The sequence below is a fragment of the Myxocyprinus asiaticus genome, chromosome 36 (genome assembly GCF_019703515.2).
Source record: "Myxocyprinus asiaticus isolate MX2 ecotype Aquarium Trade chromosome 36, UBuf_Myxa_2, whole genome shotgun sequence".
In the NCBI taxonomy this organism is placed as follows: Eukaryota; Metazoa; Chordata; class Actinopteri; order Cypriniformes; family Catostomidae; genus Myxocyprinus; species Myxocyprinus asiaticus.
Genome location: NC_059379.1, coordinates 22,822,955 through 22,839,920, shown reverse-complemented (window position 1 = coordinate 22,839,920; position 16,966 = coordinate 22,822,955). Strand labels below are relative to the sequence as shown.

General features: G+C 37.2%; 2 protein-coding genes across 6 annotated transcripts; one reads left to right on the top strand and one right to left on the bottom strand.

Moving 5' to 3' along the window:
- The first annotated feature begins 542 nt into the window (after nt 1-542).
- tefa (TEF transcription factor, PAR bZIP family member a) lies at nt 543-10,741 on the top strand. Of its 5 annotated transcripts, none has more exons than XM_051674337.1 (5): nt 543-776; nt 6,956-7,321; nt 7,544-7,752; nt 8,567-8,778; nt 8,948-10,741. In XM_051674337.1, exons 1-5 carry the CDS (start codon nt 701-703, stop codon nt 8,967-8,969), a joined length of 885 nt encoding a protein of 294 aa, XP_051530297.1. In that variant the 5' UTR covers nt 543-700; the 3' UTR covers nt 8,970-10,741. The 5 variants fall into 5 exon arrangements, 4 of the variants coding, with proteins under 4 accessions (XP_051530297.1, XP_051530296.1, XP_051530299.1 ...); XM_051674336.1 differs by lacking the exon at nt 543-776 and adding an exon at nt 6,155-6,503; XM_051674339.1 differs by lacking the exon at nt 543-776 and adding an exon at nt 6,165-6,268.
- Nucleotides 10,742-13,173: 2,432 nt separating this feature from the next.
- On the bottom strand, nt 13,174-16,167 carry LOC127427035 (PHD finger-like domain-containing protein 5A). The gene is made up of 4 exons (XM_051674340.1): nt 15,718-16,167; nt 15,262-15,285; nt 14,246-14,412; nt 13,174-14,045 (listed from the first exon to the last, which is right to left on the bottom strand). The coding sequence occupies exons 1-4, from the start codon at nt 15,983-15,985 to the stop codon at nt 13,956-13,958; spliced, it is 549 nt and encodes a 182-aa protein (XP_051530300.1). The 5' UTR covers nt 15,986-16,167; the 3' UTR covers nt 13,174-13,955.
- Nucleotides 16,168-16,966: the final 799 nt, after the last annotated feature.

Sequence of the window (16,966 nt, the reverse complement as noted above, 5' to 3'; positions counted from 1 at the left end):
GCAATCAGTTTAGCGTCTGTTGGCAGAGAGGCCTCAGGGTTTAACAGACCATGACCTAGACTCAACCTTTTCATGAATGAACTTTTACCGAGTGGCGATAAAAAAGGCAGTTTGGTGAACCACTCTCTTCCAATGGCTTCTGTGGCAAACGTGCAAAAATAAAGGAACTTATATAATTTTGTATTGAGTTATGTTAGTGTCTGAGGTTTATTTGTAGTATTCCATTAGACAAACAACGACATAAACCTCTGACAATGCAATGTGAACAGCACTGATAGCAACGTTTAAACTGCATTTTTGTTCACTTTCATAATACAACCGTGCGCAGCTGTTTTGGCCTATCTTAGATAACTCGTCTTCATTTCTATTGGCTAGCGGAGTCAAGACGCACAGCTGGAATGACCAATAAGGTAGCGCGGCTCATTGACTATTAATCAATATGCACGTTGAAATGCTATTCATTGGTCGAAATCTCTGATCTCAGCGTAAATATTTCAATTAGAGGCGGGATTAGTTAAGTAACTTTGTAATCATAGGACGGACCTTGTGACTGGGGTAAAAAGTTGCAGAATTCCCTGTTGGGCTACAAATTGTCGCGGTGACAGTCTCCAAGTGGAAGTTTGATTAAGTGGAAGCTCCAGTAAAGCTGACTTCTGTGACCAGCGTTTTCTAGGTGCTAAGAAAGTGATATTGTTTTAAGATGTCCACAGAAATTCCGGAAATATTCAAAGCCTTACTTGAGCACCCATTTTCAATCCCGTCGATTGATGACAACGGTAAGTTATTAAACGGTGCATATATTGCGTTCAAATAATCGCCTTAAAGTATTATACAAATACAGTACAATGAAAACTAATTTGCTATTTGTTTTCATCCCATCTGCTGGTTTCTTTTAGCTGTAGAGGTTAGGAGCACCTGATCCTTGTTGTTTTTACAGTATTCTATTCGTGGTCACATATGTAAATCATTTTGGAATTTTAAAGGCGGTGTCTATGGAAATCTGGTCTTCTTTTATGCAATTGAAAGTGAATTGGAAATTAATCTATTTTTGTTTTGGTAGTCTGAAATTTAAATAACTGGTACGGGGTGAAACACATCTAATGTCACATGTACCTGTAGTGACATCAGATGCTTAATCGATTACATTATGACACCTCATAATTGTGATACTGTTTTTGATTAATGCAAGGAACAAAGTTAATCAAGTGGTATAGTTAATTAAATAAAATATTAGACATATATTAAACCAAATTTCCAGTTTTCTTAAACTAATAATAAATAATGCACTAGACTAGATGAATGTGGGGAAGTATTTTGGGGGGGACCATCCTTTCTTTACATTGCTTGCATTACTAACAGCGGGTTAAATTACTTCGAGGTATCAGGCATGTTGGCAGTGTGAAAAGTCATGCATGCACGCGTTTGTAGGAGGAATGCGATATCATGGAGGAACATTATGTCCAGTGGTTTTGGATGTGAAGCGCAAAACCTGTGTTACACCACTGTCTGTAAAGACAATAACATTGCACTACTATGTATTTACTAATAAGATGCACATTAAAGGTGCACTCAGTTAAAAACAATAAATAAAAATAAAAATCATTAAAGTTTTACTCCTAAAGAAACGAGTTGTAATTTTGAAACATGTATGAAATCATGAGCACTCACATGAAATGAAGACTCCAGTCATATCAGTAACCTTATAAAAGTTGTTTTATTCTACATGCAGAGGGTCCCCTCATGGGGGCTGCCATGTTTAGATCACATGACTAGCCAAATTACTACTTGCTTAATCTGAGTAATCTCCCTGTTATTGGACACTTTCACACATGGATCCAATTAATCATGGCTGACTGTGAATATTGAATTTCTACAATGGCATCAGTATCTGAAAACTTGTGTTTGAATAATGCTGCATCCAGGTCCCAGGTGTCAGTGTAAGTATAAAAAACAACATATTCCAAAAATGACTAAGTGCACCTTTGAATTCATATTTCAAAGCCTCCATATAGCTTTCTGACCTGAGCGTGAATGAATCATGTTTACAGTTAAGTCTGTATTGGAAATTGAATTATTGACTTGCAATGAACTGAATCATCCCTTGTTCCTCAGGGTCCTGCTCTATATTTTTATTTGAACAAATCCCCCAAGTCATGCATCACTAAGTTTAATTTATTTATTTCATGAAGAATAGAGCATGTTTGGTTGGCTTGGCAATCTGTCGGATGTACAGGTAACCTGGGACTTCTATTTTATAGGTAATGACCCACATCACCTTAGATGTTCAGTTTATTGAACCACCTTCAATTAAAAGAGAATAGAAAGTATCATTATTGAAGAGAAGGCGATTTGTAATGCATCTGTAATGTTGTCTACATATTACTTGAATGCAATGATAATTCGTCATAATAATCTTATAATAAACTATAGATGAGACGTTTAATATGACTGAATGCAATGATAAAGTGCACAGCACCTGTCGTAAACCCACGTGAAACATGTACTCATATTCCTATTAGTGATGGGTCATTCATGAACGATTCGTTCATTTTGTGTTGGCCCGCCGCGCAAGTGTATTGCGCAACCTCCGTTCGTTTGTTACGTGAAAACCACATGTGCGCTGTACAGGAAACGGAAATGATTAGTTCACCTCTCGCGTCTGCTGCTCCAGTCCCGGTTCTACGGTTCAAACGAAACTTAGAGCACCCTCAATTGCAGACCAGGACAAACTGCTGCCCGCGGGTCTATTTATCATGAACTTTTTTTATTAGATCTTTAATTTCTGGCTTTTGGGCCTATCGCGCATCCACAAGCTTTCAATATGCTCAGGGTTGCCAGATAATATATGCAACACCCCAATCAGAGATTTATACTTGCACAAATTGGAAATATTTCACCTTATGTCATGCTTAATTTATGCAGTCTGGCAACCATACATGCGAGTGCACGCGCTTTCTCTCCGAAAAAAACAAAACAAACAAACAACTTAGCTCAGTAGTGCACGGAGGGGACACGCGAGTAAAACCAAGTGAGAGAGGAATATATTTATTCTCTGTGTTATTTGTAAAATGCTGAAGTCCCTCACACCTGTATGTGAATAGTACTCTGGCAGTAATCATTTATCAGTGTCATGCTGAATGGGGTGCCAAACATTGACAAGACCCACATCATGACCCATGAGCATGTCAAACAGGTTGATAAGGTTCTGAGAATAAAACAAGTAAACGGGTCCACTTTGCGGCCAACATTAAAATAAGCTTTTAGAATCTCTTTCCTGAATATTTTATTTTATTTTTAAACCAGACTCCTGATATAGTGTTAAATTGAATACTAAATTACCATTGCATTGGAGTATGGTAAAATAATTAATAATTGTATTCAATTTTACTAACACATGATAGAAAGTATAGCAGCAAAACATCAAGCAAACGCAGAATGGTCCCATCAGAATACACTTCAGAAAATTGTGCATCATTCATTGAGTGCATGTCTGGGCTTAAAAGATAAAGCTATGCAGAACTTTTTATCTTCTCTCCATGTTCTTCTCAACAGCTGATGTGGCCCCAGTACCAAAATAATTGCACATCCCTGCTCAAATGAATATGTAAGACTAATACTGTAAATTGGCAAGCAGATTTTCTTGAATACCAGCAAACACACAAAAATCCTTGCATTTTGTGAACACACAGTTGCTGCATCAAAACTTATAAACGTGTATGATTTTGCAAATCAGTATGTCCTAATCTGCAGGCGCAGAATTGTGCTGTCATTTTCAGCGACAGATCATGGGGGGAAAAAAACCCTGAAGCAATAAATGTTTTGTACATTAAAAAAACAAACTTTTCTTTACGTTGTTTAAGTAGCATTTAAACATGATTTAATCTATTAAAAACATGTCTCCACTTTATACAGAGCACCCCCACTAGTTTCAGAAGCACCCTAAGTGATTTTGATCTGGAACCGGGCCTGTTCTGGTCCGAGTCGTTCCTCCTTTTGTCACATGTATAGGCCATGCACGTCACGTGACAAAAGAACGAACAGGACAAGAAGATTCCAGAGGTGAACTAATCATTTCTGTTTCTCATAATTTGTCCTTGGCTGCATTATCAGTTTTTCCTTATTGGGACTATAATCAAAGTTTGCGTAAGTAGTTTGGCTATTGAAAATGTAACATTTTAATTTAATTCTGCTTAAATGAACGAAATGACTTGAATAAAGATTCGTTCATTTTGCTGAACGAGACTCAAAGATTCAAGTCAGTGAAATGATCCGATCTTCCCATCACTAATTCCTATACATTTACTGCTTTGTGATTGGTCTTTATGCGTACAGAGCGCGGCGTGACTGCACGTGTGAGGCCATGTGCCAACAGACTTATTATAAGCTGTTCAGGAGAAGGGTGAGCAAATCAGTGCAATAGACCTTTTTCACATTCTGGGTTTTGGAATGAGGAAGTAAAAGTCTGCAGGGTAAACTTTCACAGCGGTGAATGAGAGTTCACAGCAAATATTGTTTTCACTTACCCATTTGCTCCAAGACCAAAAGAAGAAAACATTTTTTGAAAACGTTTGAAAAAACGTTTGAATTTTTTTCCAGAAGAGGAAAAAATAGAGAGCGATAGATTAAGACAGTCAGATGGGAGAAGATGCCACATTTACTGCCAGTCTCTCAGCAGCTGTAATCGTACCTGTGTTTTTTTTTTCCTTCTTTCAAAAAAGCATCTAGCGACTTTTTGGATAAACCTCAGCTACTTTCTCTAGAAGAGAGTCGCCAGCAGACACACCTCTCTCTGCGTCTACTCTGTTCAGTGAGTGGCAGACAGAGGAGCAGCACATTCAATTGACTGCACAGCAGCTGACATAGGCGTGAATGAGCTGTGCATGTGTATACAGTGTTGCCAAGGACCAATCACTAATCTGTATTGTTTTAATATAAACAATTTAATTTGACTGTTTAATTTTATTTTTATTCTCCTCATGTCTTATCACTCACTATCACAGGGTTTTAGTTATTTCTCGTTTCTGGACTCTCTGAATTCAGATCATTTAGAGATAAGTCTGTACATTACACTTTATTCAAACACGTAATAATAAACTTTATTAAACTTATACATAATACAAATATAAATACAAATACACACAGCCTTGGACATTACACAAAAAAAAAAAAAAAAATAGCTAATAGGAGGCTGTGCGCTGCGTGAGAGAAAAAATAAGACATTCTGTCGCTTCTGACTTTTTTCTGTGAGTGATCATTTTACTTGTAAATATTGCTGAAATCACAGCACAGCCTTTGTTTTTAACTTACACCAAAAAACTCAAACCAGCCAATCTGGCATCAACAAACATGCCACAGTCCAAATCACTGAGATCACACTTTTTCCCCATTCTGATGGTTGATGTGAACATTAACTGAAGCTCCTGACCCTTATCCAGGGGCGCAACTACACATTTCCGAGCGGGTATGCAAAACTAAAATTTGTGCCCCATGTATCTGTCAAGTGAGGGGGGGTGGGGGGGGGTGTCCTCCATTATAAGTGAACCACTGGTGTCCCCCTTTACATGGCGCCCCTATGCATTGCATACCTTGCATATAAGGTTTTTGCTCCTCTGCCCTTATCTACGTGATTTTATGCCCTGCACTGCTGCCACACGATTGGCTGATTAGATAATCGCATGGATGATTGTTGGTGCCAGACGGGCTGGTTTGAGTATTTCTGTAACTGCTGATCTCCTGGGATTTTCACACACAACAGTCTCTAGAATTTACTCAGAATGGTGCCAAAAACAAAAAACATCCAGTGAGTGGCATTTCTGTGGACGGAAACACCTGAGAGAGGTCAACAGAGAATGGCCAGACTGGTTCGAAATGAAAAGTCTACAGTAACTCAGATAACCAGATTTTAGCAGTGCAGAGCAGCAGCTTGGAAATGGCTTGGAAGTGACTGCTGGTTAACATGTAGTCTTAATGGGCCGCGTTTCAGTCACTATGTCATACTCATTCCGTTGTCTGACAACTGAAACAGAAAAATATGTAAATGAGAACAGCTTTATTGGGAATTCGGCTGTGTTAAAAAACAGCATGTGAGCTCAGAGAGTAGAATAGAAGCAACACTAGGCAGAGAGCAAACGCGACGTGATGACGTCATGAATACGCTAATTAACGCATGACGTAATCTAGCGACATTTAGCGACTATTTGAGCAGGCTTTAGCTAGAGGAGTGTGTAAACAGAAAGGTGTTGACCAGCGAGGTGATTTCAAAAACTAAGTTTGTACATTTTTTTGTAACCTAACATTCTGAAACTATATTCTTCACTAGACTTGTGATTGCCTCTATTTTACTAAAATTATTATCACGCGCTGCGCGAAATCCTCGATAGAAATGGCCGTGGAGCCTATTTCCGTCACGGTAGACACGGGGGATGATACGTCGCTGTGTTTTCCAGTGGTCTTAAAGAAAATCATGGAAATACCCCCACCGAATGTTCTCGAGGGCGACGACGGTAAGTGTCTCAGCACCGCTCGCGGCTGCACTTCCTGAGGTCGGCGCGCGCTGCTCTGCCAAATTGTTGTTGACTAATGCATCCTATATGTTAACAACAACATCACGAATCGTCGCCTCTTTATGTAAATAGAGATCCTGTCTTCGCTTTATTTATAACTTGCTCTGTGGCACGTGATGCCCAACAATTGCAAGCTCGAAAAACGGGATGGAACTGATACAGCTCGTTTTGTGTCTTATACGTTTGTTGGAAATCTAAATACGAGTTTAAAATCTCATTAACACTATTTTCTCAGGTAAATGTGTTTTGTTTCCCATTCTAGATTTGAGTTGATTGGTGCATTATCTGATGAAAAATTACTGTACAGCTAAGAAATCAACTTAGACAAAGGTTAGCACCACGATTAAATACTTTTATCACTGTTTGTTTATTATGGTGCATTTATATTGCAGAAAATGACAAGGACAAGCTCTTGGGAGAGGTTGTTGACTCTGGAGGGGTCAGTGGAATGGGGCCATCAGCCGCCTTAACACCTGCCATCTGGGACAAGACCATTCCCTATGATGGTGAAACTTTCCACCTGGAATACATGGATCTGGAAGAATTTCTGATTGAGAATGGCATTCCTGCCACAGGGGATGAGGGTCAGCAAAAGAGTCTTGCAAAGGAAAACTCAAATGAAAAGCTATCCACAACCCCAACAATGAAGACCACAGCAGCCCCGGTCTCTCTCATGCCTGTCATGGAACTGGATCAGTGTGAGGAGGATGTGGTCACAGTCACAACATCGAGCTCTGGCTCAACAGACTGCGAATCAGGTCAGTAGTGCGAAGAGAACTGTGTACTTTTTGTTTCCTACCAATGAAAAAACATTACCATAACCATAACTCTGACTGATTGTTCCATCAAGACTCTAAAACAAGTATTAAACACATTTAAAAAAGATTTTTTTTTTTTTTTTTTTGCAAGTAATAAAACAAGCACTATGTTTAGATTGAAGTTAATTGTTGGGATATACTAATTCAGCTTTTACTATACAGACATGGACCGTGTGACACCAGATCCCATTAATCCAGATGATATTGAAATAGAGGTCAACTTTGAGCCGGATCCCACAGACCTTGTTCTCTCCAGCGTACCTGGAGGTGAACTGTTTGATCCACGTAAACATCGTTTCTCTGAGGAGGAACTGAAACCACAGCCTATGATCAAGAAAGCCAAGAAAGTATTTGTGCCTGAGGAGCAGAAGGTTAATACACTGTCACACCCTGAATTTGAGTCAATACAAAATAATTATTTATACGGCATTGTAATAGAAATGGCTTTGATCGAAAAAGCCTACAAGGTATTTATGCCTGAGGCCCTGAAGTTGGACAATGCAATTAATGGCAGTCGCGTTATGAGCATGTGCATTTTTTAAACTGCAGCAAGCTGCGATTTTATTAATAATTTTTTTTTTCAGAATTCCCTATTATGATTGGTGCACATCTAGCACACTGATGAGATCTCACTAATCAGAATGCAGTGTGCAAAAACAGGTACCAGTGAGGGAACAGAACAGAAATCGGGAAGGTGAATAAGATAAAAAAAGCATATAGACATAATTAATGCTATCATCACTTATGCAGACAATTTTTCCCTCTGAAAATGTGTTTTTGAACACTGAAATTTATGTAAAATGTATGATGAGGAAAAGCATTTGCCAAAATCACTATATTTACAAAAAAAAAATAGGAAAGATTTTTTATTTTTTTTTTGTCCAAATTGCACAGTCCTACTCAGAAGGTATTTATACTATTATACCCTAAATTGGACTGCACGAAATATGAAATAATTTGGTGTTGTACAATTTCAGAACCATAACTTTAATATTTACAGGTTAATTGTAGTTTATAGCAATAAATTGTAACTATCAAATAATTTGCAACTGTCAGCCACTTTTGGCATAGATTTTTGCTGATAACTGATATTTCCAAATAAGCAACTACTGGTACCAATTAATTGGTAATACCGATATTTAGTCTACCTCTACTCATTATTTATTTATTCCCTCACTATCTCAGGATGAGAAATATTGGCAGCGGAGGAAGAAGAATAATATTGCAGCCAAACGTTCACGGGATGCCAGGCGCCTTAAGGAGAACCAGATTACGGTACGAGCAGCCTTTCTGGAGCGAGAAAACACAGCGCTGAGGCTGGAAGTGGCGGAGCTGCGCAAGGACTTTGGGCGCTGCAAGAATGTTGTGGCCCACTACGAAGCAAAATACGGACCACTGTAAGGAACAATTGTGACGAAATTCCACTTCAGCACACAGATGTTTTTCATATAGATACAATCAGCACTGGCATTCACCTCTATTGAAAGTAACTGTTAAATGTAAAGTAATACACTTTAACGCTTGCAGTGATTAACCAACCTTTTCTCTTTTTTTTTTTTTTTCAAGTGATCCAGCTGAAGACCTCTAAAAAATTTATTTATCTGCATTGTTTAAAGGAAATAAATTAATAATGGTGTTGAGTATGGAGGGCTGGATAGTCAGGGTAATCAGAAGATGATGATGATGATGATGATGAAGTGGAGAAGACTGGAGATAAGTGAATGAATGATTCAGTTGGTAGAACTAGGTGATATTCATATGCCTATACTGAGGAATCCTGTCAACCACTCCTATAATTTAAGCTAGCATTCAGTGCAACTGAATGTTGTCATTAGTGCAGATACACCTTATTCACGCTAGCACCATCTTTGATTTTTAATGGGAATGACAACAAGGCTGTGAGGGATAGATGTATAGTCTCTTCAATGGGCTGTACTGCAGTTTAAAGTGTTTTTGGATTGTTCCACGGACAAAACATTGATAAAATATCTGTCCAAGAACATTCAGTATACAAAGAACTCCAGACAACATGAGTTGTGAAAAACAAATCAGATGTGATCTTGGAGCTTTATACAGCTTTATACTGTTTGTGCCACTGAAAAGATGGTAAGTCTGTCCCTCACAGCCTCGTCATTTCAAAGATGCCACTAGTGTGAATAAGGTTTATAAGCATGGTAACCTGTCCTAACTGTAAACAGGAATTGTTTTTGTGCAGAAAATTTGACAGTTTGTGTCAGTCATCAAGTGCTAGTGTTTAGCAGAAAATGTATTGATATGTGCATTGTATTTCTGCAAAACTTACAAAAAATATGGACATTTCTTGTCTTTTATAGTCTACATTGTCTTTTAAGATCATTAGCAGTACAACATCAGGTAAATTTACATGTGACAGATCTAGTTTTCTCTGCTCAGAACTGAGCAAAACAAATTCAGTGCTGAAATAGTTTTTTATATATATATATATATATATATATATATATATATTCATCATATATATTTTTTCAGATAACTTCTTATATTTTACAAAAATAAGTCTATGGCTTCGCATGGGCAGTGTGAACAAGACAATTCTTAGCTCAGTGTCACTCTGATCCGTAAGTGTCTTTAGCTGGTTTACATATCAGCAACCAAACTCAAACCTCTTGTAAAGCAATCAACCCTGGCTTGCAAATTTACTGTATCTTTAGTCATTTATTTCTCTGTAACTAGTCCTTTTGAAACATGAACACATCAGGGAAGGAAGATAAAGGTTAAATTCCTAAGTCATACAAAACGGCAAATATTGCATGCATTAGTGAAGTGGAAGTTAGGCCAACATGTATTATCATTTATCACCACGTTTTCGTTTGGCAACAAACTCAGTAACTCAGCTGTGACCAGATTTGTAAAATGCCTGTTTTTTTGGGGTGGGGTGGTCTAAACTTTGATCTAAACGCTGAAGAAAAGTACATTTCCCACAACTAGAACACAATGAATTCTTCACTTTAATGAGGTGTCTCCTTGAGCTTCCATTCTGAAAAGTGAGAAATGTAAGTGGGAGGGATGAGAAAATGGGGCTCGATGGCTGTTCTGAAAGAAATTTTATCACAGTGACACATTCTGACATTGTTTTAGTTGTCTTGTGTCCCAAGTAAGTACCTTCCTGGCACAAAGTGTTTCTTTTGTTTAAATAGGAGAGAACTCTTGTTTATAGGATGCCAACTTTGTTGCAGAAACAAATCTCTGTTTTGTCATATTTTAATGTTTTGCTTGTTGTTACTGTTCTTTTGGGAAGAAAGAATTTTCTTTTGAAGTGCTATATATATATATAAGCCTCTTTATTGTTTCATGTTGTACATATTATTAAAGACCTCAAAAATGTGTCTTGCTTGTGTATAATTTTTAACTTGCTAATGATATTTGTTTAGTCACACAATCCTTTGACACCTAAGAGAATTATGACCAACTGAATCTCCAGTTACAGATGTGAGGATTGTTGTGGAACAGACAGATGCCAAAAAAGTTGCATAACACGAAGAGGGAGGAGCTAAAGAAAGCAGTATGATATGCAAACGTAGTTGACCCAAAAAACAAACAAAAAAACCCAGTCTGAAGAATAAGACTTAGTCATGCGGCATTTTATAGTATTGGTGGTTTTATCAGTAGTGATCACATTTGATTTTAATCAAGATTACCCAACAGTTCAGCCTTTCATAAATTCAAAATGTATTCTATTAAGTGTACTTAAAACAATATACCAAGTAACGAACCATCTTGAACAGTTGTTTTAAACATTTGCAGACCTAGGGACTCCCCATTTAAAATAGCTAGATTTTCTTAACCCTTATGTTGTGTTCTGTTCTGGTAATTTTGACCTGGGCAATGATATATATACAGGTGCATCTCAATAAATTAGAATGTCGTGGAAAAGTTCATTTATTTCAGTAATTCAACTCAAATTGTGAAACTCGTGTATTAAATAAATTCAATGCACACAGACTGAAGTAGTTTAAGCCTTTGGTTCTTTTAATTGTGATGATTTTGGCTCACATTTAACAAAAACCCACCAATTCACCATCTCAAAAAATTAGAATACATCATAAGACCAATAAAAAAAAAAAAAAAAAAAAAAACATTCTTAGTGAATTGTTGGCCTTCTGGAAAGTATGTTCATTTACTGTATATGTACTCAGTACTTGGTAGGGGCTCCTTTTGCTTTAATTACTGCCTCAATTCGGCGTGGCATGGAGATGATCAGTTTGTGGCACTGCTGAGGTGGTATGGAAGCCCAGGTTTCTTTGACAGTGGCCTTCAGCTCATCTGCATTTTTTGGTCTCTTGTTTCTCATTTTCCTCTTGACAATACCCCATAGATTCTTTATGGGGTTCAGGTCTGGTGAGTTTGCTGGCCAGTCAAGCACACCAACACCATGGTCATTTAACCAACTTTTGGTTCTTTTGGCAGTGTGGGCAGGTGCCAAATCCTGCTGGAAAATGAAATTAGCATCTTTAAAAAGCTGGTCAGCAGAAGGAAGCATGAAGTGCTCCAAAATATCTTGGTAAACAGGTGCAGTGACTTTGATTTTCAAAAAACACAATGGACAAACACCAGCAGATGACATTGCACCCCAAATCATCACAGACTGTGGAAACTTAACACTGGACTTCAAGCAACTTGGGCTATGAGCTTCTCCACCCTTGCTCCAGACTCTAGGACCTTGGTTTCCAAATGAAATACAAAACTTGCTCTCATCTGAAAAGAGGGCTTTGGACCACTGGGCAACAGTCCAGTTCTTCTTCTCCTTAACCCAGGTAAGACGCCTCTGACATTGTCTGTGGTTCAGGAGTGGCTTAACAAGAGGAATACGACAACTGTAGCCAAATTCCTTGACACGTCTGTGTGTGGTGGCTCTTGATGCCTTGACCCCAGCCTCAGTCCATTCCTTGTGAAGTTCACCCAAATTCTTGAATCAATTTTGCTTGAAAATCCTCATAAGGCTGTAGTTCTCTCGGTTGGTTGTGCATCTTTTTCTTCCACACTTTTTCCTTCCACTCAACTTTCTGTTAACATGCTTGGATACAGCACTCTGTGAACAGCCAGCTTCTTTAGCAATGAATGTTTGTGGCTTACCCTCCTTGTGAAGGGTGTCAATGATTGTCTTCTAGACAACTGTCAGATCAGCAGTCTTCCCCATGATTGTGTAGCCTACTGAACCAAACTGAGAGACCATTTTGAAGGCTCAGGAAACCTTTGCAGGTGTTTTGAGTTGATTAGCTGATTGGCATGTCACCATATTCTAATTTGTTGAGATAATGAATTGGTGGGTTTTTGTTAAATGTGAGCCAAAATCATCACAATTAAAAGAACCAAAGACTTAAACTACTTCAGTCTGTGTGCATTGAATTTATTTAATACACGAGTTTCACAATTTGAGTTGAATTACTGAAATAAATGAACTTTTCCATGACATTCTAATTTATTGAGATGCACCTGTAATTGTTGTGATAACAAATTTGCAAATGATGAGAACAAATCAGTTCTAATTTTGAAGCAAATTAGAAAGCATTATTTAAGAATTGGCAGGATGAGCTTTATGCATTGTAAATTCCAGATTCTATGCTTTAAAATGACACCTATTTTGTTCAGATCAAGCAAGTGGTTATTAATTTATCACAGTATATGCAATATGAGAGATTTATAAACAATCTTAGTGGGCCAGTCATTTTTGAATAGTAAGACATGTCATGAGATATTATATATATATATTTTTTTTTTTCCCCCTCACACCCATTGTCTTTTTCATACCAGAACCCTTCATAAAACTCTCCCAGGCATTTTTGAAATAGACTGATGGAGTTACTTTAGTCTTTATACAGTATATCCACTGATACATTTATCCACTCTAACCAATACACATTCCATTACCCCAGACAGTACTTGTAACGAAATCCTTAATATGATGTGTTGGGATACATTACACCAGTGGTTCTCAAACTGGTGGGCAAAAAAACAATTTCTAGAATGTGATTTTTTTTAATTGTATATGTATATTATCAAGAATTGTCTATTAAAACTATGGTGTGCATATAAATTTGAAATATTTAAATAAACTGCTAACTGATTACATTTCACTGCTATCCCACTAAGCTGCAACATCACTGAACAGAGATATCAGTAGATATACTGCTAGTTAAAGGCAGAAATTTCTTGAAAAGATGTTTTTTTTTTTCTTCCCTTCAATATTTCATCAGCGGAAAAATCCAAAACACTGTGAATTTTTCATTCCCATCAAAAATTACAAATTGGCACTACTATGAATAAGGTTCATGAGAGTTTTCTATGGCAAAATAACCTGGAACATGTTTTGCTTTGGTTTACTCTCCTATAGATTGATATTCAAAATAGTATTAATGGCAAGGTAAATTGAACATACTGACATAACACTGTGAGCTTTTAGTGGTGTTATCAAATACCAAAAGAGAAAACACTGTAAAAAATAAAATAAAAACAATGTTTTATTGTATCAACAATTCTGATCCCAAAAACTCTTGCATGGAAAAACTAATGCAACATACAACTAAACGCCTTGGTATCTTCACCTCTTCTTAAAACCATATTTCTTTCTCTCATAGAACAGGTCAGTCTTCGAGCTGCCGAGATTCACAATCTTGGGGCAACCATCCCTCTGTGTAAAAAATGAAACCAACAGTTCCTAAGAAACAACTAATAACACAACAAAACCATAATAATAATTACATTTGCCATCCTAAAATGATCCTCAACTCAACATGAGATTAAACAGTCCCAAAGTACTGAAGAAAGGAAAATATGGTTACACAATGCTTAGGCTACTCAAACATAATGAAAACATGCAAGTTTACTCACATCTTTCTCCTGGATGGTGCACTCTTTGCAGTAGTAAGCATCAGATACACCAGGTCCTCCACAGATGACACAGCGCCCTTGGTAAGACCCATAGTTGCATTCATCACAAATACGAACAAGTGTGCAAGGTCTGACGTATGAGTCACAGATAACGCATTTGCCATCACCTTAAAAACAAACACATTTTTTGAGAGACAATACTGTATTTGATGAACAGTATTAATTTTGTTACTATCCAAATGAATGATACATTTTGCTTTAACCAAACAGGTAAAGTTCATCAAGATAAACTTTGATGTTGGCTTGACAAAGCTAAAGAGAGAGAGAGATGGATAGATTTACTCTCATTTACTCTCCCTCATGCAATCCCAGATTTGTATGACTTTCTTTCTTCTACTGAACACAAAGATTTTAGAATATCTCAGCTCTGAAGGGCCATGAAATGCAAATGAAAGATGACAAACTTTGAAGCTCAAAAAGCACATAAAAGTAATCCATAACACTCCTGTGGTTAAATCCATGTCTTCAGAAGTGACATAATAGGTGTGGGTGAGATACAGATCAATATTTAAGTCCTTTTTAAGATAAATGTCCACTTTCACTTCCACATTCTTTTGTTTTTGGCGATTCGCATTCATCATGCATATATCACCCCCTACTGGGCAGGGAGGAGAATTTATAGTAAACGACTAAAATATTGATCTGTGTTTTTACCCACACCTATCATATAATTTCTGAAGATATAGATTTAACCACTGGAGTCTAATGGATTACTTTTATGCTGACTTTATGTGCTTTTTGGAGCTTCAAATTTCTGGCCACCATTCGCTTGCATTGTATGGACCTACAGAGCTGAAATATTCTTCTAAAAATCATAATTTGTGTTCAGAAGAAAGTCATACACATCTGGGATGGCATGAGGTAGTAAATGATGAGAATTTTCAATTTTGGGTGAACTATCCCTTTAAATAAACAAACTAAAGCCCCAACACAACATCCCACAGTCCAAAACTTACATTTTTCACACAGTCTTCCAATAGCTGCAAAGAAAAGAAAGAGAACAAATCAGATTCAAAGCATTTAACGCTCGATCAAACTGAACAGCAAAGAAAAACAAAACACAGCAAAATCTTTCAAATAAAGAATGTCAATGCTTTCTTCCAACCCCTGAGGACGCTGCACACAAACGAGTAAGCACGTTTGCATACGTTCTTGTTACAATGCTTCACCAAGTTTGTCAGAATAAATGTTTAGTTTCTAAATGTTTGGAAACCAATGTGGACTTTGTTAAGGAGGCCTTTGAACTGATACTAAGAGCAATTAATGATTTTCCTCCACCTTTTAGGAATGATACTATTAACTCAAAAGACCTGGGTTAGCAAACACTCAGCTTTAGATAAAACCATGGACGGAGGCATTAAACCTCTGAGAACAATTACACCGATATAGATGTAATAAATGGAAAGCCTTACCAACACCAGCCTGTTTCCTGCAAAAAATCAAATCTGGATGATGTTTTGCCATAATCAGAGAATAAACCTTTCCAGTTTGCACGACACCAGGCGGCGATGATCTTCTTCTTCTGGTAGTTTTCGCGTGAGATGCTGCGGCGCAGATTCTTCTTCTTCTAGTATTTATTGGCGGTTGGCAAACCGGCTTTTGGTGCATTACCGTCACCAACTGAACTGGAGTGTGAAACAGCGATGCGGAAGGACAGCTCTTTCCCATACATACATACATACATACATAAAACTTATATTCTAAAAAACAATCCTGTTGCTTTCATATACCTCAGAACATCATCTGTCATATCTAATTTACCTTGTTTTTCCGCCAAAATACATTTTAATGACATGCCTTGGATTCCCTTTGCCTGCAATTTTGAGTGTAATACTTGTCTTTCATTGTTGTAGGCTGTGCAATGTAGAAATTACATAATCAGCTGTCTCCACGTCATCGCAATGACTGCATAACCCATTACGATGCTTTTTTTATTTTATACAAATTTCCATTTAATCCAATGTGACTTTTGTGTATTCTTGTTATTATTGATTCTTCTCTTCTTATTAATAAAGCTATGGTTCTTCCTCCTGTACCCACACTTTCCGGTATCTTATATAAGTGACTCCCCTTTATTTCTGCATCCCAAATTTCTGCCAGATATTATTTACAGCTTTTCGAAAAAGTGCCTTGGCTTCTGATTTGCTCATGGAGCAGCTTATTGCCCCCAACAGACCTTTTTCACAGACTGTGATGACGCGTTTCCGCCTTATTGAGCAGGGAAAATCAAGCAAAATTTTTATATGATACTTTTTTTAAATATTGAGTGTAAATTTCTAACATTATTCTTTGTGTTATATTACCGAGGAATTCGTTTTTTTAAACACAGCTGCGAGGGGGTTTCTATTACAGCTGCTGAGAGATTGACAGTAAATTTGGCATCTTCTCCCATCTGACTGTCTTAATCACCGCTCTCTGTTTTTTAAGTCATAGTACAATATGAAAGTAGTGAAAGCATTATACTTTAGGGTAGCTGATAAGAAATCAAATAGGCAAATAAATAAATCAGGTTTAGGACATGTTAGATTTTTTTTTTTTTTTTTTTTTAGACAAGGTCCTCAAAGTAAGAGATGAACGTCTGGTAAATACATTACCAGAAACAACAATAAAATATATCCTTCGTGTTTGTTGATGTGTTTTTTTCTTTCTTATAAATTAATT